The sequence below is a fragment of the Sphaerodactylus townsendi genome, linkage group LG08 (genome assembly GCF_021028975.2).
Source record: "Sphaerodactylus townsendi isolate TG3544 linkage group LG08, MPM_Stown_v2.3, whole genome shotgun sequence".
Classification (NCBI taxonomy): Eukaryota; Metazoa; Chordata; class Lepidosauria; order Squamata; family Sphaerodactylidae; genus Sphaerodactylus; species Sphaerodactylus townsendi.
Genome location: NC_059432.1, coordinates 109,949,661 through 109,975,675, shown reverse-complemented (window position 1 = coordinate 109,975,675; position 26,015 = coordinate 109,949,661). Strand labels below are relative to the sequence as shown.

General features: G+C 46.6%; 1 protein-coding gene across 1 annotated transcript in view; it reads left to right on the top strand.

Moving 5' to 3' along the window:
- Positions 1-1,224: 1,224 nt before the first annotated feature.
- The window catches only part of EIF2B5 (eukaryotic translation initiation factor 2B subunit epsilon), a 43,387-nt gene continuing 18,596 nt past the window's right edge, over positions 1,225-26,015 (top strand). Inside the window, exons 1-7 of the mRNA XM_048506962.1 lie at positions 1,225-1,434; positions 17,197-17,321; positions 18,126-18,311; positions 19,221-19,398; positions 19,645-19,725; positions 21,208-21,285; positions 25,615-25,927. Of these exons, the coding sequence (XP_048362919.1) occupies positions 1,267-1,434; positions 17,197-17,321; positions 18,126-18,311; positions 19,221-19,398; positions 19,645-19,725; positions 21,208-21,285; positions 25,615-25,927 (1,129 nt within the window). The 5' untranslated portion in view covers positions 1,225-1,266. The remainder of the gene's footprint in view (positions 1,435-17,196; positions 17,322-18,125; positions 18,312-19,220; positions 19,399-19,644; positions 19,726-21,207; positions 21,286-25,614; positions 25,928-26,015) is intronic.

The following is a 26,015-nucleotide window of genomic DNA, read 5'->3' as shown; positions in this document are numbered from 1 at the left end:
GAAGAAGAAGAAGAAGAGGAGGAGGAGGAGGAGGAGTTTGGATTTATATCCCCCCTTTCTCTCCTGCAGGAGACTCAAAGGTGCTTACAATCTCCTTGCCCTTTCCCCCTCTCAACAAACACCCTGTGAGGGGGGTGGGGCTGAGAGAGCTCTGAGAAGCTGTGACTAGCCCAAGGTCACCCAGCTGGCGTGTGTGGGAGTGTCCAGGCTAATCTGAATTCCCCAGATAAGCCTCCCCAGCTCAGGCGGCAGAGCTGGGAATCAAACCTGGTTCCTCCAGATCAGAGTGCACCTGTTCTTGGCCACTGCTCTTAGCCACTACGCCACTGCTGCTCTTGAGCACCTTTAGTTTTTGCTTCACTCCCTCCACCCCCAGGTTTCTCTTCCCTTGTTGTTTTTAACACCGTTTTAACCTTGATCTTTTTTGGAGGCAGTTTTGAACTGACTTTTTCCTCCTGAATAAAGTTTCTGTCAATTTCCTTTGTCCAGCCCACTTTTCAATGATCGGACTCTTTCACTCCTCCCTGAAGATGAGTGATTTTGTTTTGGGGGGGGGGGGGTTGGCACTAAAATATCGACACACCACTGTGTGGATGGACTTTTCTCCTTACCTCTCAGCAAGGGAAATGGCTAGAGACTTACTTTTTTTTAATGAAAGCTGGGACTTCACAAATCTCGCCAAATCTATGGCTCATTCCGCACACGCAGAATAATGCACCTTCAAGCTGCTTTCAGGGCTCTTTGAAGCTGTGCAGAATGGCAAAAACAGTTGTGAAAGCAGCTTGAAAGTGCATTATTTTGCATGTGCGGAATGAGCCCAACATTACAATAGTATAATGATACATGGCACTTTTAGTGCCTTAAAGAAACAGAGCCATGGTATCGATACATTAATATGTGTAAATGTATTAAATGTCTTAAGTTTTTCAAACTTTTAATTGATGCATGCATTTTATTCCACAATTACTTTATTTTTATATTCGTTGTATTATTCTCCCCCCCCCCCATTTTTGGTATTGTATTAAATTTATTTATTTTTACATTTTTAAATTTTTTGACCAACGACATAATTTGAATTTAAACATAGGCGGGGGTGAAGTGAGAAGGCGTGCACGCATGCGCCCACGCTCCCTCTCGGCTCCCTGTCTCGGCGTCGGCTTCCGCGTTTTGTTTTGACCCCTCTGAGGCGCCGTCGCGGTCTCCGGGCTCCACCGGAAGCGGAAGAGGCGAAGGAGGGTCACCGCGTGAGAGAGGCAGAGTGGCACGATGGCGTCCCGCGGTCCCTCAACCAAGCGTGGTGGTGGCTCCTCCGGCGGGTCCGGGGGCTCTCGGGGACCCGAGCCGCAGGGGGAGCCTCCGCCTCCGCTGCAGGCCGTGCTGGTGGCCGACAGCTTCAACCGCCGCTTCTGCCCCATTTCCAAGGACCGGCCTCGGGTAAGCTACGGAGGCCGAGCGGGACCTTCCGCGCTCTTCCGATGACTGCGCCTTATTGGAGCACCTCGCGGTGGAATCGACGGTGTGGGTTTCTGAGGCTCCCCTGCGTTGTTGGTGCTTTCTGACAGGGGAGGCCGGCTGGCTTCTGCATCCCCCGCTGCCTCCCACTAACATCCCGCAGCGGCTTAGCCATCTCGAGCGTTCGCAGTCCCTTCTGTAAGGTAGTCTTCTGACTTGTAGGGCAGCCCTGTAAGGTAGGCTGGAGTGGAGCTGAGGATTGACAGCTGCTCTCTTTGGGACAGCCCTGTAAGGTAGGCTGCATTCGAGGTAGGGTGGCTGATGCCCGACAGCTGCTCTCTTTAGGATAACCCTGTAAGGTAGGCTGCATTCGAGGTAGGGTGGTTGAGGCCCAACAGCTGCTCACTTTAGGACAACCCTGTAAGGTAGGCTGTACTCGAGGGAGGGAAGCTGACAGCTGCTCATGGCAGTGATGGCGTGACAGTCTGGTTTTGGTGGGTTTTCCGGGCTGTGTGGCCATGAAACGGTAGGAACAAGATCTACCAGACCACGGCCACACAGCCTGGAAAGCCCACAACATCCAGTTGAGTCCGGTCGTGAAAGCCTTCGACAATAGCTTGACAGTCTGTCTCTAGGTCCTTTTGTCCAGGTGGAAATAAAAGGTCAGATCTCAATAGCATATGATCTCAATAACATATGGTGAATTGTATTTACTTATTATTATACAATAATCTATTATTATAAAGAGATTTATATTTAATAATACATTATTTATTCCCAGCCTCAGGGTGGGTTACAATGAAAACCACAACAACATCTCATACAATTAAAAAACATTCTAACCTGTAGAACTCCCACCTCAACCACCCTCAAAAGACTGTGGAGTGGTCAGGATACCTACGGGACCCCCCCCCCCCCCCCCGCTACATCCCAGTATAAATATATAGTAGGTTTTGTTTTCTGCTTCCTGAGTGGCTGTGTTGCATTATCAAAGCTACAGCAGGTCCACAGAAAAAAGATCGATGTGAAAAAGTTCAACCTGGGACCTTGGAGAGCTGCTGTCAGAGTAGGCAATGCTAACTTTGGTAGAGCTCTGATCTGACTGTATTGGGCAGATCCATAAGGTCTGACATTCAATTTCGATTCGATTTCGAATACCTTTAATGGCATATAAATAGTTTAACATTAAAATTGCAAGATAATAACAGCCTTTATAACTTCTGAAGAGTTAAAATAACACCATTTAAAATTGTAGCCACCGCTTCCAACAGCTCGTAGTTGTGGCTGTTTAAAAGATATATAATCTTCTGTTTATCTGTAATGCCTTCACTTCCATGCAGGAAGGGGATTATGTTCTTCTTCCTATCTATCTCATAAAAAGGAAGGTCTGACATTTGATCAACTCTGTCTTGGAAAGTGAACTCTAACAATTCTATCAACTTTGTTCACTGAGCGGATAGAATGTTTGTGAACACTCTGTTCTGTCAGCCTAGTTCAGTCAAGTGGTGGCTAACTTCATCTCAGTTACAGTATGCTATAGATGCTGTTGCTTTGTTCAGTTTATCTGTAGTTGTTAAGGGGGTGAGAAGCTTATTCTCTGCGTAAAATGGCAAAGATGGACACACGATATTGGTTGCATTTATCAATCCACTTTCTTCGTGGAATTTAAGGTGGCTTCCCTAGAATTCCCAGCAAGTTTCCTATCCAGACGCTAACCAGACCTAGATCTGCTTATAATACTTGGTTGTTTTTAGAGTTGTTCTCTTATTTACATTTATGAAGTAGTCTCCTACATTCTGCTTGATGTCTAGCTTGTGTGCAGGGTGGTCATCTTTGGCTCTGCTGCTGTTACTTAACCCATTGTCGAGCATTTGGACATTTCATAGCTATAGTTGTGGGTGGTGTTTGTTTTGGTGGTGTGAAGAGAACATTATGGGGGAAAGCACCACCTGTTTGATTTCTGCATTCTTAAAATTAGAGGTGTTGAAGTCAGGACCGGTAACTGAGGCGAGAAAGGCCCACCCGCCCCCTGCCGAGTCTGGGATCTTGGAAATGGCTGCCGGGTTGGAGTAGATCAGTGGTGGCGAACCTTTGGCACTCCAGATGTTATGGACTACAATTCCCATCAGCTCCTGCCAGCATGGCCAATTGTCAGGGGCTGAAGGGAATTGTAGTCCATAAAATCTGGAGTGCCAAAGGTTCGCTACCACAGGAGTAGATGCTTCTGAGATAGAAAGACGAATGGTCTGCATACGGCAATTTCGAATGTATAAGATTACAGGGGCAGCAAAGCAAAAACCCTGCTCTCTTTTTAAAGGGGCTTAGAAGCTAAATTGACTGACCCGTTGAACAAATCTCCCCCACTTTTCTTGCCAACGAGCCACCATTTTGCTTCTTTCATTATTTTCCCGTGACTGAACCACTTGAGATGTTGAACACTTGCATATTTGAAAAAGGTGGGGTGCGCTGTACAATAACCACCGTTTGGGAGAAGACCCAACAACTGTCTTCAGACCCTATTCAGAATCCGTTTGCTGATCAGCATGAGGTTGTTTTCTGCTGGTTCATGTTTGCTCCCTGCAGCGGTGTGTTCCAGTTTCTCTGCCTTTGAAGCCGCCAGACTAAACGAGACCATTTGTCTCTGGTTCAGTACTGCGGGTTTTGCATTCCAGAGTATTGGATAGGGAGATTTTTTTCTGAACACCTGGAGATTCCAGGGATTGGATTTGGGACCTTCTGAATGCAAAACACGTTCCCCGCCCTAGAGCCTGTGCTTCATTCAGCGATGCATTAAATTTGTAACTCTTGAGGGGGTTTAGAAAAGTAGTGCCAAAATAATGAAAATATAAATTGCAGAAGTTGGGCTTTCAAATTTCAGAAACCTTTAATAGGCATTAGAGAGAAAAAAAACCCCAAAACAGTTAAAACTAAATAAAGTTACAGTTAGAAGAACATTATTGCAGGGCATGCAAAACACATATTAAGAATGTGACTACAGCAAGTTGGGCTAGCACAGTGGTGGCGAACCTATGGCACGGGTACCAGACGTGGCACTCAGCCCTCTCTTTGGGCACGTGCAAAAAAGAATGCGTCATGTGGGGGGGGGAAGCACTGTTAAACCCCACTGATTTTTATGGGAAGAACTAAAGCGTGATCCTTTACCTGAGAGTAAGCTCAGTTGCTGGTGATGGGGCTTGCTGCTGAGTAAACCCTCCTAGGGTCGTGATTCACATGTTCGAAGAGTTGCACGGTTGCTTCAAAGCAAAGCCACTGAGTACCACCAAGCTTACTCCTGAGTAACGCATGCCTTGGAGCCAACCCTTTTGTCTAAACTAAAACCTCAGTATTCAGGTTAAATTGCCGAGTTTTCCGATAAATAAGTGGGTTTTGGGTTGCAATTTGGGCACTCAGTCTCGAAAAGGTTCGCCATCACTGGGCTAGCAGCAGCATTTAAAAGCAGAAAACCGGAAAGATTTGGCTCAAATTCCATTAAAAACACAAATGAATCGGATGGATTTCTCCATTTTTAAAAAAATTATTGGTTGGTATGGAAGATGTATCTACCCTTTGATCTTCTATTACAGAGGAGGAAAATGTATTCGGGATTACTCTTATGTTTGAATGCTGGTAGCCCAACAGGTTTTCATAGATTGCTGCCGTAGTCAGCTTACCCATGTAGTTAATTGTTGATGAGGTTTTCCCATTTATAGCTGGGAAAACTCTTTGCAAAAAAGAGACACCTATGATTATATTGTGAATAATACTGGGTGGGGCCAGGCAGAGTCTGGGGAAGCTTTTAGGTCAGTGGTGGCGAACCTTTGGCACTCCAGATGTTACGGACTACAATTCCCATCAGCCCCTGCCAGCACGGCCAATTGGCCGTGCTGGCAGGGGCTGATGGGAATTGTAGTCCATAACATCTGGAGTGCCAAAGGTTCGCCACTACAGTTTTAGGTGAACAAATTAAATCCATCGTTATTGCTGTTAAGCAGAAATTTGCAAGGAGCTGTGGCCATCGGAGGGTTTCCCGTAGTGGACGTCATCGTTTATTTGTTCTTTGATAAATGTGTCGCTTTTTGGATGAGTGAAATGCAAATAAAGGCAGACGTCTCTTCCCAACAAGCAGTTTTCAGAGGTATATTCCATGACTGAGTACAAGCAATTTGGTTGGGGGGGGGGGGGGTTGAGCTACAGTTTTTTGTGGCTGAGTGGATACGTGGCAGCATCCTTTGCAAAGCTTCTGTGATCCTTGGGGGTTATGGGTTGAATAGTGTGAAAGTCTTAGCGATCCTGCTTAGAAGAGGAATTTCGCAAGGAGAGGGATGCTGTTAAGTAGGCCATGCACCCTGTGGCCACCTCCTAAATCTCAGAAGGAAGGTTATAAGGATATCCCGTGATGATCTTTCACTTTGGAAGAGTATATTGAGGAAGGACGCCATTCTTCCACTTCCCTCCGTCCAAACCGTGGGTAGTTTTAAAGGCAGCGCTTTGAATTTTGCCGAGCAGCTTGTCTGAAGCTATGCGGTTACGTGAAATGTTTGAAAAACAGTGGCATCTCCCAAAGGCATTAAACACTCGGGGGTCCGAAGACCCTTAATTAGAACTTGTTGAGTACATTAAAATTTCAGAACGCCTTTCCAGATGTGCAGGTTCTACTCGTATTGTAACATTGTTTTAGCATAGGGAGTTTTGCCTTAGGGTTGTTATATTGCAGTTCTCGCTAGAGGAGTTTAAATACACCCCACATGGTGCTATGTCAGTGATGGCGAACCTATGGCACGGGTGCCAGAGGTGGCACTCAGAGCCTTCTCTGTGGGCACGCACAGAGTTCATCATGTGGGGGGGAAATCGCCCCCCGCCCCACACATCTAGGCTGGCCTGGGCTGCTGGGCTTGATTATTAGTATTAAACCTAAGACCTAGTTTTGGGGAAGCAGTGTAGGTAACCCTGTTAAGCGCTGTTAAACCTCCCACTGATTTCATGCAAAGAACTAAAGCTGCTAATCTTTATTTGGGAGTAAGCTTGGTTGTTGGCAATGGGTTTGCTTCTGAGTAAAATCCTCCTAGGGTCGTGATTCACCCATTCAAGAGTTGCAATAATTACTTCAAAGCAAAGCCAACGACTACCACCAAGCATTCTGAGTAATGCGTTAATCTCTGAAGCCAATCCATTTTTTTCTAAACAAAAAACCTCAGTATTCAGGTTAAATTGCCATGTTGGCACTTTGCGATAAATAAGTGGGTTTTGGGTTGCAGTTTGGGCACTTGGTCTCGAAAAGGTTCGCCATTACTGTGCTATGTTATCACATTTCCTGGCTGTGCTATGGCTGAAAAGGCGTTCTTAAGTTTAGGCAAGCTATAAGCAACAGTTCCTGGCAAAAGTTTCATTGGGGGTCTCTTGTCTAGACGGTGTGGAATGAAGCCTTAAGGCGGGTGCGTGCAGGAAAGCCGGCTTGTTAATTGGTTTGCATACATTAATGGTTGGAGTGAGTTGGAGAAAAAGGAACCACCGATCCAGACTGTGGTCGTTAAAAAGCACTCTGTGCCAGGAAGTATTTGGGACGCTGTTTCCTTTTTAGCATTTGCGTGAGACAGAGGGAATGGTCGCATGGCATCTCAGCAAAGAAACGCCATGGGTAGAGACGTTTGAACGCAATTCTGCTGGACTTTGAACCAGTTTATGAATGGACTGTTACAGTGTGGCTCTGTCTGGCAATGCTAGGTTAAGCGACGACCCCTCCTCAAACATCCACAAACAAATACTAAGCTGAATTATACTTGTAGTCAACCTGTGAGGATCGTCAGCTGCAAGGGAATAGGCGCAGTGACGCCGAGGAGGCTCTCTATCTGGCTGGAGGAGCCGCCAGCAACAGGAAGCGCCGGATTTCGCGGATCCTGACAACTCTTGCCGTGTGCTGGTCTCTCGCGACCTTTATTAGGTTTCCTTGTGGGCTGCAGTAAAGCGAGGTGGGTGGGTAGGGGAGATGAGCCGGAGGACCGGGAGACCTGGAGATCATCATGTGATGCATGATCTCACCTGGCTGCTAATACGCATGAGAGGAGGAGCACTCAGCTGCCGGGTCTTAATTCTCACCTGGGGCAGGGGCCCATTGTCCCTTTGTCTGAGAGCACCTAGTGACTGTGGAGCCAGGATAGTTCATGGACCCGTGGACTCATAGGGGGATGAGGGAGGGGTGCGCGTGTTGCAACCAGAAGGTCAGAGAGGTCCGGCTATGGCAGGTGCCAACGTTTCTACCACGGTGTCGCTGGGTCAGCAGTGCATTACTACTACATCTCCCTCCTTTTTTTAACGCTTTGTAGAAGGAAGGCCGGGGAAATGCTAGGGGCGATTTAAAAAGGACGCTTTGTCCCTCCTACCGCTTGGTCAAGCTTTCGACCGAAAGCTGCTTGTGCAACATTAGAACTTTGGTTGGCATGTAGGTAAGGGAAAGTCGAGGGGCTTCTTGGCTACATAGGGTTAGCAGGCAATATTAGGGACATACATTGAACGGTAAAACAAGATCCGATAATGAGGAGCGCATATACACAAACCAATGCAGAGCTGTACAATAGCATCTTAACCATCCTCCCCGCAGCCAGCTCCTAGAGGGCTGATCTCACCATTGGGGCAAAACACATCATACTTCAGATTAGATGCTATAAATCCTCTGCACTGCCAGAGACTTTCATATGGTAGTAGAATCCAATTGGGAAATTATCAGAAGAGATTAAAGCAACACATTACACGTGACATTTCTACACAACCTTAAGCGATGCAACAACAGCAAAATACGGCATAACTTCTAAAATTAAGGCATGCAGTAGCAACTTCAATAATCAGTCGGGTCATAGTACTTCACAACAATTCCCCTTTGGAGGTCGGGCTCCAATGGGCATAAAGGGGCAAGGCATCAGACACTGCGCTGGCAAATAATATATATACAAGACACGGGCATGTTTGTAGATAGGCTACATCACATAAATGAAAACAATAAAACATAGCTAAACAGTACATAGGCTAGATGTAGGCTGGAAGGAAGGCAACCCGCGGGTTGCATAATTGTCCAAATGCATGCATGCTCTTTGCTGTTTGACTCACCAAAGCTAAGCAGGAGCTGATGGCGAAGGAGTCCATGGGCTCTCTCAAGAGCCAGCAGGGAGGAGAGCTACTGGATAGTCTCTTAGCACGTCAGAGGTTCAAAGTGACTCTCACGATTTCTAAGCAAGGTTGTGAGAGGAAGGCGCAATCCCACCATTCCCTCTGCCAAAGCTGCTGAAACAGCGGAGAGCCCCAAGGGTTAATCTATCAGGAATGTTCCTGGCATTGCACTTCCAAGCTCTCAGCCAGGGGCTGCAGAGAGGGAGAGAGAATGGCGACTGTGGGATGAGGGGCAGCGACACACAGGTATCAACTCTGGAGCCATAGGCCAGCTGGCCTCCAGGCTGCCGCCTCCCCGGGTGGCCCCAGTGAGGGCTTTCAAGCGCATCTCCTGCGTGGAAGAATGAGTGGAGTGTGCTGGCTTCCAGAGAGATCCCTCCCATCTCGGCCCCAGGCTGGGGGGGGCAATCGGGCTCCCTCCCTCAACAGGGCTGCTTGGGTTGGATCCTTCCAGGGAGGCCCGGGCTTCCATCTCCTCGCCGGGATGGGGCTGGCCTGGCATGGCCAGCTGAGACTCCTGTATGGAAGAGAAAACAATGGGCAACGCTTTCCCCCCAGTGGTTTGGCGCTACTGGTTGCTTAGTAGGATGACAATAGAGGACCTGGAGCCCTGAGTGGGGCGAGCAATCTTTTGAATGGGATTGATATAGAGAATCCATACTCTCTGGATATGTATTCTGCTGGATGAGACCTTGATTGGGTCGTGATGGGGATCACTTCCCCTTCTCTTCGAAGCTTTGTTTTGGCCTAAGTCTTCAGGGCTTAGCTTAGTTACCGCATTCCGGCCAACGACCCATCACTCTGCAAAGTACAAGGCTACGCTAAGAGTATTGGCACAAGGCAGGGAATCTGCCCGGCTTAGGGAGAAGGGAGAGGTCACATCCAGGCTCGGGTGTTTGTTTGTAAAATCAATCCCAATCCCACCGCCTAAGGTGTGGGTTTTTGCAAAGCAACTTAAATCGATCTGGCCACAATTATAGTCATATCGCAATATGGGCCATAGCAATCCTATAGGGAAAAGATTTAGGAGAAATATGCAAAGAGAAAAACAGTTTCTGGGCTTGAGGTTTGATCACACGAATGAGCAAATCCTGAGAGGGTTTGGTAAAAAACCCTCATCAGATCCTAGATCTAGAGGTGGGGTGCGGCCAGCCCATTAGAGATGGAAGGAGGGTGTGCAGAAAAGAAGGGGGGGGGGGGGTTGGAAGTCAGCTCTACCTTCCCTCCTGTAAGGGGACTTTGGGTCGGTTTGAGCTTTGCTTCTACCTTCACAGCGGAGGCTGTGTAAGATAGGTGTGGCTGAGAGACCCCCCTTGGCACCGCAGGGACTAGCCAGGGAGCGCCAGCAGAAAAAAAATGTGGGAGCATGAAAAAATGGATTTGGCTTCATATGTAAACTTGGCGCCACGCCAATGTGGCAGTGTAGGCTCAGGATGGACGTAAGGAAAAAGGTTCTCAAGGAAAGGTTTGAAGAAGAGTTTTTGAGTGGTTTAAACTAAGATGGAGGCGGCTCGAAGCAGGTCCCTCTACTGCATCGGCTCCTAGGGAGCATGCGTACGAGCTAAGCGCCCTGTTTTAAGGTTGATGCTGTATGGTGAAGCCTTTCGCCGCATTGGCAACAAGTTATAATCAAGCAAAAGGAGAGAAACTTTAATTGAAGCATAAGAGCATAGCTTAGAAGCAATGGGCAAATCCTCTCTGATGAAGGGAAAATTTTAGGGTCTCTCGAAAAGGGGTAAGACATACAGAGCATATAGGGCATTGCCACAGAGCGACAGCGCCACATAAAGTACCGAGGAGATTACTGCATTCTGATTTGAGGTCTTGGCTCTGGGTCTTGCAGGTATGCGATTCCCTTTGCAGGCTGTGGATCCTGCTTTCCCCTGAAGTACTGGACGACTTTTGCTGCCACTGGGAGCTTTGGAGCTTAGGGCTTTGGTATTGTACTCAGAGGCTACGTAGATCTGATTTTGATCCTTAAGCAGCCAAGCTTGTAGTTCTAAAGTGGGATTGTGGACTCCTGCAGAGATTTTGAAACGCGCGGCTAACTCTGTGGCACCATGGCGGAGGCATTATGACTTTGGAAATAGAAGGGGTTAGCAGAGCAGGAAGTATAGACGAGGGGGGGGAGGCAAGCTAACGAAGATTTTAGGATTAGCTTTCGAACTTTAGGATCAGACTCGAAAGTGAAAAGCGGCATAGGGCCAGGATGATCGGATGAACTCTAAGGCAGACGTTCCTGCGCGGATGTTCTGGTCCAGCCACCTGGATGTGGATGGCTCCCCCCTGGTGCGTGGAGTCGATGACCCCCCCCTGGGATGATGTGAACAATCCCCTGTTCCAGCTGCGCAGAAGCTTTTGGCAAGCATCTCAGCCTAATGGTCTCCCCGTGGGATGCCGGGATCACTATACTGAGCTGGAGCAGCCAAGTGATCTCGTGGGGGAGCCCGGGGAAGGGTTTGAGATGCTGGCCTTGGTTCCGGCTGGGAGATGCCCGGGTGCTGGCCTCTCCCAGCAGGCCTTTGGGAGCACCCGCCTCTTAGAACCTCCCTGGGGTCTTCGGCCTCTGGGGGGGGAGAGACCTCCTTCTCAGGGTGTGTAGGCCCCGCTGGCAGCGTCTGGCTACAGTCCCACGGAGGCGTCCTGGCTTTGTTGCAACGGTTGGAAACACTTCGTCTTCCGGGCTGTCCTCAGGGCAGCGGAGAGGGCTGTAGCTAGAAGGCTGGCATTTTGATGTGGGCTTAAAAGACCCGATGCGTCCTGGCTAAGTGCTTTGAGCATGTCGGCCAGTTCAGTGGTTCCTACCCAAGCCTGTGACTGCTTTTATGCACTCAGCCGGAGGCGCTCTTGGCGTAGGGCGCTTAAGGAGTCTCGCTTCCTGGGCCCTCCTGCTGTCAACCTTGCCTTTGAGAGCTTCCTGGAGCCTCCGTTCACAAACCTCGCATAGGGGGGGCTCCTTGGGTTTTTGGGCCGGATGGGTGGGAGGAAACTCTGGGGTTGGCTGGGTCAGCATTGGGAATCTTTGATAAACGCCTTTGTATTTTACACTCAGAGGCTTTCACCGTATGGGTGGCCTGTGGCAGGGGATACAATCTCGATCGTTGGGGTTGGTGGAAGGCATCGAAGTCAGTAGCTGCGCGGTGCGTGTAGGCGCCGCCAGAGGTGGCTGCCCTGTTGAAGCTGACTGCTGGCGAACTCGGGCTTCTCCAGGATCACAAATTGTGCAGGGCCTCAGGAGCATGCGGAAGGTGGTTTTCCAGTCAGTCCGGAATCCATTAAGTGATTCCTCAGCGCGATTGCCTCCCAGCATGCCTCCTCACGAAGCTTAGTGATTCCTACGCCCCGCATGGCTTTGCGGCGGAGCTCAGTGCAGTGGAGAGGATATTATAGCTTAAGGGTGGTACTCGACAACCCGGCCGAACAATGCCGGCCCCTCCTCGGTATCTGTGGAAATGGATGGGGCACAAAGCGAGGATATCGGCATCGCCTTCCGCCAGGGTTTCCTTCTTTGGCAGATCGCCAATAATACGCTCTGCTAGAGTTTTGAAACCCGCTGGCCATTATGTGGCGCTTGACGGAGGTGCGGTGGGCTTCTGGAAAATGGAAGGGCGGAGCAGGGGAGGGGGGGGCGTCTGAGCCGCTGGGAGAATTTGGAAGGAGGCATGGAGGAGCAAGTGGGGCAGAAGGAGGACATTGGTATGGCCCAATTTAGTGGATAGGAGAAAATTCCGGGCTGGAAATTCGAAGGTGAAAGGATCGAAAGCTGAGGGCTGGCTTCAGTAGCAAGGGAGCCACAGGTTCGCAGGCTGATGCATGGCTTACATAGCATTGTCTCCACGGGCCAGTAGCAGTGGAGCATCGGGCGCGCGTATGGTAGGCTCTGTGCTAAGGCAGTGCCTTTACGGTGCTCATTGCCTCTAGTCCTTAAGATCTCAATGTCCCCTCGGGTGCAAAATACCATGGACACTGGGAGCTTTCAATCTCTCAACCAGCTTTGGCGCGAGCTCCCTCTTTATGGGAGACCCTGCCGTGATTTCTCGCTTAACGCTTCAGTTCGCTAACGCGGTTTGTCATAAGCCCTGCTTTTTGCAAGTTTTTCTCCTTACACTCACCGGTGTTCCACCGGACGCAGAGAGTGTCCTAGGACGCGAAGTCTCTGGACGCTGCCGATCCAGAGAGTGACAGGCGATACCGAAAACGGGGTGGTCCCCTGGATGCGCCGGATCCAGCTGGACTCTCTCGGTATCGCTGCCCTTTCCCAGGCTGCACGGTGAGCAGGGGTGGGAGGTTCGAGGATTCCCCGGTTTCTCGCACCAGCTTGTAGTCAACCCCGCGAGGGTCGCCGCTAAGAATAGGGCCAGGGCGACGCCGGGAGGAGGTTCTTCATCTTGGCTGGAGAGCTGCCAGCAACAGGGAAGCGCCGGGATTTCGCGTGATCCTGGACAACTCTGCAGCCGTGGTAGCTGGCTCTCTGCGACCTTTTATTAGGGTTTCTGTGGGCTGCAAAGGAGGTGGGTAGGAGATGGGAGCAAGAGACCGGGAGACCTGGAGATCATCATGTGATGCATGACTGCTACGTGCGGAGAGGAGCATCAGCGTCTGGGTCTTAATTCTCACCTGGGGGCAGGGGCCCATTGTCCCTTTGTCTGAGACACCTAGTGACTGTGAGCCAGATAGTTCATGACCCGTGACTCATAGGGGGATGAGGAGTGGGGGTGCGGTGGCTTAATTCAGAAGGCCAGGTGAGGGTCCGGCTTGGTGTGCCAACGTTCTACCACGGTGCTGCTGGGTCAGCAGTGCATTACTACAATACTGAATCAGTCAAGTGGTCCATCACGGTCAGAATCGCCTACTCTGACTGGCAGCCGCACGCCAGAGTCTTTTCACCTAACCTTCCAGATGAAATCAACAATCCAGATGATTTCTGAGTCAATTTTATTTATTTATTTTTAAAAAATTAACCCACCTCATACCTGCATCTCTGGGCAGTTTACACAGGCTAAAAACAATTAAAAACCACAGTAGAACATCATAAATAAAATAGAATGATCAAAACAACAAAAAATAACATTAAAATAGCCTCAACCCCTACTCCCCCATCCCTGCCCCCCAGACCAGGAGCTGTTGAGGGGGTTTCCAGGGAAGCCAACCCAATGCCTGTGTCTAAACCCATGAAGGGGAGGCTCATAGCTGCTCTCCGAGGGGATACTCTTCTAAAGCCTGGGGGCAATCACAGAGAAAGCCCTCCCATGTGCCTCCAAACCCTGGTTGGGGGAGGTACAACCAATGGTGCCTCCCCCTGTGACCTCCGTGCCCAGGCAGGTACATATGGGCACAGGTGCTTCTTCAGGTAAGTTTATGTGTGTTTATGGTAGCCTCCTGCCATTCTCTGGTGCTTCACTTGCAGAGTTAGCATGAATAGCAAAATTTGCAGATACTGGCAAAAAGATTCAGGTGTCCTCTAATAGAAATCCCTTCACCCCCCCACCCCCACCCCCAATTTCCCACAAATGTAATGAGGTAGTGATTGTAATGATGGCGTGGTGGGGTAGAAACTGGCTGGAGACCATACCTTGTGCTCCAGCTGTAGACTGTCAATCAGTGAAATGGGTCATGAGTTTGCAAATTGTGAGGGTCCGCTTATATTCCTGCATTCTAAATGCCAGAGAGACATTCTCAGGGTTTTATCCATCATCTTTTATGATGCGGTCTTGAATAAACAAAGAACAATCCAAAATTGTGTGTAACGTATAAATATGTAAAAACCAAGATTCGCGTCACACACTAAGGGGGAAACTAAATGATTCTCTGAAGTTACTACTATAATTCGTATAGTGATGTATAACATACAAGTAAACCAAATTAATGATTCAAATTCATCAAAATAATAATCTTTAGTTTCTGTAAGTATCTAGAGTCTCATTCAAACTCACACAGTAATTCATACAGTATGACATTATATGCACAGGCCAAAAAAATGGCTCAAAGAATGTCAAAGTAAAAATATCTCCAGTCTTATAAATCCTTTAGAGTCTCTCTCTCAAATTCTTGAGAGTCTCTCTCTCCTCTAAACGCAAATTTCACGCTGGGTTTCAAAAAAAAAAGCTGCTCGTAGATATCTTCCTCAGGAGAAGAAATTCATAAATTCTTTTTTTCACATTTCTTAATTGCCATATGGATTTTCTACAAAAAATAATAATAAATAATAATAATAATAATAATCATAGTTTCTTGTTATACACACTAATTTTAAAACATATTAACATTTTTAAACATTTTCAAAGATTTTTAAAGTGTTTAAACATTTTTAAACATTTTTTAAACATTTTTAACATTTTTAAGCATTTTTAAACATTTTTAAACATTTTTAACATTTTTAACATTTTATTGTGATGAATAACCATTTTTAGCTATCTTACCATAGAACTGTCATGCAAACCTTATTTGTCTCTCCGTAGAGCTGTGATGCACTCCAACAATAGCTACTATGTGTAATGGAAAACAAAGAAGGTAGCGAAAGTATATGGATTGCCCGTGATTACAATCAGCTGTAAATTTCTAAACTGAGCTGCAGCTGTAATGCCTTCACAGATGACAAGAAAAATCAATCTCACGATTTAAACCAACAGTATTGCTTTTAAACCTATGAATAAATCTATTTTCAACTTTTAAGATAAATTTATCAATATCAATATCACGTCTTGTTTTCATATTTTGAAATAAAAGTTGCAAAACCGCAAATTTAAAATCACAATCCCTATGGCCCATTTGAACAAAATGTGCCACCAAGGGTGCTCTCCCATGTTCATGCATTATGGATGTTGCTTGCATGTTCTCATGCATGATTCTCCCTTGAATTTTAAGACAACGCAAAGTTTCTTCCAATATAAAACATATCACGTGGGCATATGATGATATATATGCAAATGAGTCGTGGTTGCACTTTTAAAATTGTCTCAGGGTCCACCTCTGTCCCATTAAAGCGTAAATTAATGACTTTAGATTGTGGTAAATGTAAGTCCACAATTTTGGTACAATTTCCACAGCTGTAGTTACTTCTAGTCAAAAAATTGGTTTCCCAGTTCCTGTTTTTAAGCATATCAGCCTTTACTTCAGGACTTGTGTTTTCCATTGATTTGGTACGCCCTATATCCAATTTTAGGAGGTCTCTTCACATCCTGGAATATGGGTCACCAACGCTGCCAAAAAATTTGTAAATGGCTGTTTTAATCGAAATGACGACATCCTGCAAGTGAAGTCCAGTGCCCACACAAGTTCGTTTTTCTTTGCCATAATTTTTTTGGGATGCAACAAATCCTGACGTTTAAGTTGTGCAACTTTTTTCCAGGCAATTTCCAAGCACTTTTTTAGGGTATCCTCTCACAGAGTAATTATTCATAATGCGTTGTGATTCCTTTAAGAAATCCTCCTCCCTTGTAGAATTTCTTTTTGCTCTGATCAGCTGGCTGAACGGAAGATTCTGTCTTAAACGGTGTGGGTGAAAAGATGAAAAATGAAGTGCCCGATTTTTTTCAGTAGGCTTGTGGAAACGTTTAAATTCTAGTTTGTGATATTCATTAATAATGATTGTCATATCAAGAAAGTTAATATGGTCCTTTTTCTCCTCCCCAGTAAATTGTATAGAGGGATGCAGAGAGTTGATCCATAGTAAAAAATCCTGTAACACAAAATCTGGTTTAAAAATAAAAAATAAATCATCTATGTATGTCTTATAATACAATAAATTATGAAAAAATGGATTAATAACTGGATTATATATATATTTGATTTCAAAATCACACATGAAAATATTTGCGCAACTTGGTGCGAAACTGGACCCCATGGAAAGTCCTTGGGTTTGTAAAAAATAATCATTACCAAATCTAAAATAACTATAATCCAAGTATGTGGATTTTTTTCTACAACCATTCGTTAAAAAGATGCAGTCATTTGTAAAAGATTCTTCTGATTTTATTAATCAATTTGAGAATGTCCTCTTACCCCCGGGATGCAGTTTAGTTACAGTTGATGTAAATTCATTATACACTAGTATTCCTCATGAGGAAGTCAGATATATCCTGTTGAACACTCTTGAAAAAAGACCGGAAAAGAAACCGCCAACACACTTTCTTATTTCTCTCATCGAAATTATTTTGGATTATAGTTATTTTAGATTTGGTAATGATTATTTTTTACAAACCCAAGGACTTTCCATGGGGTCCAGTTTCGCACCAAGTTGCGCAAATATTTTCATGTGTGATTTTGAAATCAAATATATATATAATCCAGTTATTAATCCATTTTTTCATAATTTATTGTATTATAAGAGATACATAGATGATCTTGGTCTTGAATAAACAACGTGCAGCTTTTCTAGCCAGACTGAGATAGAAAAGCAAGAGTAGATCAAAGTGTTCTTCTAACACAAGGGTCCAGGAGTCATTGAATGGTACGGGTTCAGTGAAGTTGGATGGAAATTGGGGAGCAAGTAGCTACCTTTTCTCATGGTTTCCGTAGATTTTGTGTGTAGTGCTGGCGGAATCTGTTGAATACAGCGTTTCTGTTTGTTTCATCTTGCTTCCCTAGGCGCTGATTCCTCTAGCAAATGTGGCCATGATAGATTATACCCTGGAATTCCTGACTGCAACGGGAGTGGAGGAAACGTTTGTCTTTTGCTGCTGGAAGTCGGCGGAGATCAAGGAACATTTACAGTAAGAGCAGATGCACTTTTTGAAAACCCAAATAGAGCACCCTCCCCAAAACACCCTCCAAGATTGTTTTCCCTGCAGCTCTGTAGGAGGTTGCCTTCAAGCAGGCAAGCTGGGATTTGCTGTGTTCTGTCCAAGTGGCTGGCTTATGCATTCTCTTAATGAGTGCAGCTGTACAGACAGAGCCACACTGGGAAGAAGAATAGTTGGATTTATATCCCCCCTTTCTCTCCTATAGGAGACTCAAAGGGGCTTACAAACTCCTTTCCCCTCCACCGTCACAACAAACACCCTGTGAGGTAGGCTATGGCTTGGTGGTAGAGCATTTGCCAGGCACGCAGGGAGGTCTAAGGTTAAAACCCCAGCATCTTCACTTATGCAGTAGGTGATATGGAAGACCTCTGCCAGAAGCTTAGGAGAGCTGATACCAACCTGAGCTGACAATGCTTTAAAAGGGGCTTGGACAGATTGATGGAGGAGAAGTCAATCTATGGCTACCAATCTTGATCCTCCTTGATCTGAGCTTGCAAATGCCTTAGCAGACCAGGTGCTCAGGAGCAGCAGCAGCAGAAGGCCATTGCTTTCACATCCTGCAGGTGAGCTCCCAAAGGCACCTGGTGGGCCACTGTGAGTAGCAGAGAGCTGGACTAGATGGACTCTGGTCTGATCCAGCAGGCTAGTTCTTATGTTCTTAATGTTCTAATGCTAACGCTGCTGGACCAGTTTAAGGTGTCTGTGTGCAAAGAGGGACTTCTTTGTGTGTTGCATGCATGACCTTCTAAATTCCTTTCTACCCATGTTCTCCAGGAAATCCAAGTGGTGCCGTCCGACTTCTCCAAACACTGTCCGATTCGTGACCTCAGACCTCTACCGCTCGCTTGGGGACGTGCTGAGGGACGTCGATGCCAAGTCTCTTGTTCGTTCAGACTTCGTCCTGGTCTCTGGAGATGTGGTGTCCAATATTAACATTTCCACAGCTTTACAGGAACACAGGTTGGTGCTTGGGAGGATGCAAACAACTAACCTGTCTATTTATTAAAACATCCCTATCCCGCCTTTCCTTGTAGGACAAGGTGACTTAAAATAGCAGTTAAAACATTTCCTGTTACAAACAAACAAAAAAGACAGCCAATCCCAAACCTCCTCCCCATAAAAGATCCCTGTCGTTCAAAAAGTAGGCCTGCAGCTGCTACTGAATATCTCCAGGAAAGGGTCCACCTTATTTCTTCAGGGATCCCATTCCACAGAGCTGGAGCCACAATGGAAAAGAACCCAGGCTCTTGGCAATGCCAGCTGGGCCACTGCAAGCACTTGGACTAGCCAATAGATGGCTTTCTGGTGACCATAGATGGCTCGCATGGACATATGGAAGGAGATGGCCCAGTAGGGATTGGGTTTTCCTAGAACCATAGAGTTGGAAGAGACCCCGAGGGCCATCAAGTCCAACCCCCTGCAATGCAGGAACACACAATCAAAGCATTCGTGAAAGATGGCCATCCAGCCTCTCTTAAAAAACCTCCGAAGGAGACTCCACCACACTCCAAGGTAGTGCATTCCACTGTCGAACAGCCCTTACCGCCAGGAGGTTCTTCCTGATGTTGAGGTGGAATCTCTTTTCCTTCCCCTTGAACCCATGACTCCTGGTCCTGGTCTCTGGAGCAGCAGAAAACAAGCTTGCTCCCTCACTAACATGACATCCCTTCAAATATCTAAACAGGGCTATCATGTCACCTCTTAACCATCTCTTCACTAAACTAAACATCCCCAGCTCCCTAAGTCTCTCCTCGTAGGGCATGGATTCCAGACCTTTTACCATTTTGGTTGCCCTCCCCTGGACCCAGTCTGTTCCTCTTATACATCATTTCTGGTAAAAATGTCCCCTTTTCCTTCCATCCTGGACAGAGCGCGGCGCAAAGCGGAGAAGAACGTGTCCGTGATGACGATGGTTTTCAAAGAGTCTTCGCCAGGTCACCGGGCCAGATGTCAAGAGGACGACGTCATCCTTGCCACGGACAGCGCAACAAACCGGGTTCTTCACTACCAGAAGACGCAAGGGCTGAAGCGCTTCCAGTTTCCCACGGTGGGTAGAGTTCAACGTCGGCATCGGATGGCTCAGCTGGACGCATTCTCCTTAGAATCCGTGGCTGGGGATGCTGAGCTGTGCTCTGCAAGGTGTGGCATCCCAGGGCATCGTCTTGAAATAACCCGTGTTCGTTGGCCTGTGTGGAAAGGGTCCTAGAGAATTCCCTCCAGGTTCTCCCCTCGACGCTGTCAGTCAGATGACGGTTGCAAGGTCATCGCTATTTTTCCCCCCTCCTCTTTCTAGAGCTTGTTCCAGAGCAACGTAGAAGACGTGGAAGTGCGGCATGATTTGTTGGACTGCCACATCAGCATCTGCTCTCCTCAGGTACTGTCCTGACAAAGCCCCTGTCGGGTTTTCAAGGCAAGAGACCAGAAGAGGCGATTAGCTGTTGCCTCTCCCTGCATCGCCACCCTGCATTTTTTGATGATCTCTCATCCAAGTACTAAACAGAGTTGACCCCACTTAGCTTCTGGGGCCTGGTGAGAGCAGGTTAGCCTGGGCCGTGTAGGTCTGGGCTGTATCTGAGAGTAGTAACTATACACTGTCTCAGATTCAAGGAAATCAGATCCAAGTATGTGAATCTTACTCCTTTACATTTACCCCATCTCCCCGATTTAATTAGATTGTTTATTTTATTTATTTATTACTTGGATTTGTAGACTGCCCCATCCCCGAAGGGCTCTGGGCGGTGCACAACAATATCCACATGTATACAATTTATCATCACAATCAGTACAGTTATTAAATCAATAAAATCTATTAAAATTTATTAAAAGCAGCGGTCAATACAAAGATATCAGGTTCCCCAAACCCCAATTTAATTAGAGGCCTTCCTAAGAAGAGGGAACGGCCGGACTCCCCTCTAGGAGGGTAGCATACGATGGTAATCAGATATATAGAGGGGGGCGTGCATTTCAGCGACTGGACACTCCAAAGGCCCGGTGGAACAACTCAGTCTTACAGGCCCTGCGGAACTCACCAAGGTCCCGCAGGGCCCGGACAGCTGGAGGAAGAGTGTTCCACCAGGCCAGGGCCAGGGCTGTTCAAAGCTGTCCTTGGCCTCGATGTGGGAGGCCAGCCGCATCATTGAGGGGCCAGGAACCACCAGCAAATTGGCCTCTGCTGAACGCAGAGGCCAAGTAGGGGCATACGGGGTAATGCGGTCTCTGAGGTACGAGGATTACACTACTTGTTGGACAATCCTGATCCTTCTCTCTGTGTGATAGTGGCAGACTTTGTCCTGGAAATTACTGAACGCCAGTAGATTTCCTTCGACCTAACATTTATTTCCTGTATTGTATATGATTTTTAATCCTTTTTTATTATTGTTGTACTGTTGTCTATGCCAATAAAGGCTTGCTGAAAGAGTAGTAACTGTGAAAAGTGAATATTTGGTCACCTCTTAGTTCGAAACTCCCTTAAGAGAATGACTTTGAGCCTCCTCTTTCTCTTCTGGCTGGAGTTTTGAGAGCCAGCGTGGTGTAGTGGTTAAGAGCAGATGCACTCTAATCTGGAGAACCGGCTTTGATTCCCTGCTCTGCCACTTGAGCTGTGGAGGCTTATCTGAGGAACAAGATTAGCTTGTGCCCTCTAACACATGCCAGCTGGGTGACCTTGGGCTAGTCACAGTTCTTTGGAGCTCTCTCAGCCCCACCCACCTCACAGGGTGTTTGTTGTGGGTGGGGGGGGGGAGGAAAAGGAGATTGTCAGCCCCTTTGAGTCTCCTTACAGGGAAAGAAAGGGGGGGGGGGATATAAATACAAACTCTTCTTCTTGTCCTCAGTGCAGCTTTTCTTCTTCTTGCAGGTGGCTGAGCTGTTCACGGATAACTTTGACTACCAGACTCGAGACGACTTTGTGCGCGGCCTTTTGGTGAACGAGGAGGTAATCCAATGATGGGGGAAGCCAACCATCCAACATAGGCTCATTCCGCACAAGCAGAATAATGCACTTTCAAACTCTTTCAGTGCTCTTTGAAGCTGTGCGGAATGGCAAAATCTACTTGCAAACAGTTGTGAAAGTGGTTTGAAAACGCATTATTTTGCGTGTGCGGAAGGGGCCATAGAGTGGCTGTGCGGTCGGGCATTCTTATCACGCGATGCCTCTGAAGATGCCAGCCATGGATGCAGGCGAAACATTAGGAGCAAAACTTACAGCCGCCTAGCCCAGAAAGCCCACAACAGCTGGTTAAAACAACCACCAATTCTTACTGGGAAGCAGTTGCTTCAGTTAGTCTCTTGACTTCCCTTTATTTGGACTTCTATCCTGCCCTACCCCGGCTCAGGGCAGCGCACACACAATCGATATACAATGTAATAGAAATTCCATCCTAATGGAATTAAAATCACGTCTTGACAAACAGTTAAAAACTTTGGTGCCCTTACGCTCATCAACGTGATGGGGGTGGGCTGGCAAAAGAATCAGTCTAGCGTCCAAACTCTCCCATACCCAATTCTGAACTATTCAGTAAAAATTTGGGACTCGTTTGGGACTCTTTAGTTTGGAGAGGAGACGGCTGAGGGGGGATAGGATTGAAGTCTGTAAAATTATGCATGGGGTAGAAAATGTTGACAGAGAGAAATTGTTCTCTCTTTCTCACAATACTAGAAGCAGGGGGCATTCATTGAAAATGCTGGGGGGAAGAATTAGGACTAATCAAAGGAAACACTTCTTCAAGCAACGTGTGATTGGTGTTTGGAATATGCTGCCACAGAAGGTGGTGATGGCCACTAACCTGGATAGCTTTAAAGAGGGCTTGGACAGATTTAGTTTGATAAACTAAATGCTACCAAATCCCCTGGCCCAGATTGCATTCATCCAAGAGTTCTTAAAGAGCTCAAGCATGAAATTGCTGATGTTCTCACATTAATATGCAACTTATCCCTGAAATCAGGCTCCATCCCTGAAGACTGGAAGATGGCCAATGTCACACCAATCTTTAAGAAAGGGTCTAGGGGGACCCAGGAAAATTACAGGCCAGTCAGTCTTTGACATCTTGGTTCCTGTGAGTAAAATTAGTAGAATCTATCATTAAAGATAAAATTCATTAAACATGTAAGAAAAGCAAGACCTGCTGAGGAAAAAGAGTCCCAGCCTTAATGGCTTTCTTTTGTAGAGAGCTAGTCCTGTCTTACAAACTTACTTCTATAGGAGTTCTTTGAGGGTGTAAACAGAGACAGAAGTGGATAGAGGGGGAACCAGTTGGACATTGTCTACTTGGATTTCCAAAAGGCTTTTGACAAAGTTCCTCACCAGAGACTGTTGGAGAAAAACTGAGCAATCGAAGGAATAAGAGGGGAAGTCCTCCTATGGATTAAAACTGGTTGAGGAACAGGGAAACAAAGGGTAGGTATAAATGGGAAGTTCTCACAATGGAGAGATGTAAGTGAGTGGTGTCCCTTTAAGGATCCGTTTTGGGACCAGTGCTCTTTAACTTCTATTCATAAAATGGACCTGGAAGTATGGGTGGGTAGTGTTTGGTGGCTAAGTTCTGCAGATGATACCAAATTATGTAGGGTGGTAAGAACCACAAAAGGATTGCCGAAAGAGCTCCAAGTGGGACCTTGATAAATTAGGTGGAAGTGGGCTAAGAAATGGCAAATGCAGTTCAATGTAGCTTAAATGTAAGAGTGATGCACATTAGGGGCAAAAAATCCAAACTCTCAGCATACTACGCTACAGGGGTCAGTTCTATCAGTCACAGACCAGGAAAGGGATTTGGGCGTCTTAGTAGAGGACTAGTTCCATGCTGGAATGTCCAACTCAATGCCTGGCAGCTGTGAAAAAAAGGCAAACTCTATGGCTGGGGATCATTAGAGGGAAAGGAGTTGATAATAAAACTGCAAGGATTGTCATGCCCTTATATATAAAACATGCCAGTGAGATGCTGACCGCTAAAGCACTTGAGTACTGTCAGGTCCAGTTCTGAGTCGCCACAGTCTCCAAAAAGGATATCGAAGAGATAGAAAAAGTGCAGAGAAGGGACAACGATAGGATGATTAGAAGGAGTTGGAGCACCTTCCTTATGAGGAGAGGCTGCAGCGTTTGGGACTCTTTAGTTTGGAGAGGAGACGTCTGAGGGGGGATATGATTTGAAGTCTATCAAATTATGCATGGGCTAGAAAATGTTGAAAGAGAGAAATTTTTCTCCCTTTCTCACAATACCTACTAGGGAACCAGGGGGCATTCCATTGTTGAAAATGCTGGGGGAAGAATTACAGGGACTAATGGAAAAGGAAACACTGCTCTTCACGCAACGTGTGATTGGTGTTTGGAATATGCTGCCACAGGAGGTGGTGATGGCCACTAACCTGGATAGCTTTAAAAAGGGCTTGGACAGATTTATGGAGGAGAAGTCGATCTCTGGCTACCAATCTTGATCCTCCTTGATCTCAGATTGCAGATGCCTTAGCAGACCAGGTGCTCAGGAGCAGCAGCAGCAGCAGCAGCAGGCCATTGCTTTCACATCCTGCACGTGAGCTCCCAAAGGCACCTGGTGGGCCACTGGGAGTAGCAGAGTGCTGGACGAGATGGACTCTGGTCTGATCCAGCTGGCTAGTTCTTATGTTCTTAAAAATGAAGAAGGGGCAGAAAGCAACGGAAAGGGAGGGAAGGAAAAAGAAGGGGGAAGGGGGAGGCCAAGCAAGTTGGTCGGGCCTGCAAGGCAGAGCTGTTCCGCCAGGCATTTGGTTGAGGCCAAAAAACCAGAAACTGAAATCAAAATTATAATTCCGTTCTTAGTTGCATTTGTTGCTTGGCCAAATCTTAATTCCCTATGTGCTTTGACTGGCATCTGTTGCCAATCTTATTTTAACTCTGATCTGAAATTAGCTTTTACTCGATTTCAATTTAAGCGTATTTTCATTAGATCAGATTGGATTTTAATTATTTTAACTGTTTTAACCGTATGTGTTCTTATGTTCTTATGTGTTGTTTATTGCTGTGAGCTGCTCCGAGCCCTCGCGGAAAGAGCGGTGTACAAATCGAAATAAATAAATAAGTAGCTACCTCAGTCATAACCCTGGTGGAACATCTCTGCCTTACCTCGTGGAACTGTATCACGTTCCACAGGGTCCTGATCTCAGACTGCAGTAACTGATGTACCCTGATCTTATACTACTGGTCGCTGACTGTAAATAAAATGACACTGAGAGTTTCACAAGAAGAGCTTTCTCATTGGCCAGATGTAATTCTCTTCCCTCCTCGCTGTTAGAGGGGAAATACAAGAAAATCCCTTATGAAAAGAGGCTCTGCCCCTGCCCTCTAGGCGAAATAGACACATTAGAACACATGTTATTTAGATGTCCCACTTTTGAAAAGCCCCAAAAGGAAATCCTCAGCCCAGCTATGATAGGTTTAATAGGCCTAAACTACAAAGATGTACTGGCCTACATATTGACAGGTAGGGACCAGAAAATTACATGGGCAACGGCCCGTTTTTGTTCTGTAATCTGCAAACACAATAAGAGACATCTGCCGGCAGAATAGTTAAGGGAAGGAAAGACTGAATAAATTGTGATCCTTAGAAGATATGGTCGGAGGCCGGAGTTTTTTTTTTAGTAATGTCACAATAGGTTTTAGCAAGACTGCACAGGCACTTTACAAGTGTAGCTATATTAACTTTTTAATCTTTTGTCATAATCAAATGTATTTTACCTACCACTTGCTTTTTCACGAGTTGACCTTTTAGAAAACAGTCACCGACTGTGTATAAGTACAATAATAACTATATTAGTGTCGCAAGTATTCCTTCTTGTAAATACCATAGACTATGTAATATTTTGTATAGTGCTTTTAGTACTCTTATTATAGATTATAGCTTATGTAACATTTGAATAGTGCTTCTAGTACTCTTTTGTCTCTCTCTCTCTCTCTCTCTCTCTCTCTCTCTCTCTCTCTCATAGTGTATATATTTATATACACTATGGTAATGGTACCTTGAAACTGATGTACCCTGATCTTGTATTACTGGTCTCCGACTGTAAATAAAATGACACTGAGAGTTTCACTAGGCTGGGGCCGGGGCTGAAAACACCCTGGCCCTGGTTGAGGCTACCTGGGCATCCCTTGTGCTAAACACCTCCAGGAGGTCACTTTTGGAAGAATGCAACTCCAGTTCTTATGTCCTTATGTGGCCCCATAGATCTCCGGGCAACCAGAGGCCCCATAGATCAGGGCTTTAAAGGTTAATGCCAATATCTCGCTGTTCTCCAGGTCCTGGGCAACCAGATCCACCTGCAAGTGACGTCGGAAGAGTACGGCGCCACCGTCTCCAACTTGCTGATGTACGAAGCTGTGTCCGCCGACGTTATCCAGCGCTGGGTTTACCCTCTGACTCCAGAGATGAACTTCAGCGACGATGAGAAGCAGAAGTGCACTCATTCCCGCCACAACATCTACCGGGGGGCGGAGGTGAGCCTGGGCCACGGCAGCGTGTTGGAGGAGAACGTCTTGATCGGGCAGGGAACATCGGTTGGCAACAAGTGCTTGATCGCCAACAGCGTTATTGGCCCGGACTGCAAGATAGGTAAGTTCTGCGAGCAGAGGGATTTTTTTTTGCCGGTCTTTTGAAAACAATTGGAAATATATGTGATTGCCCACTTCGTTATAATTCT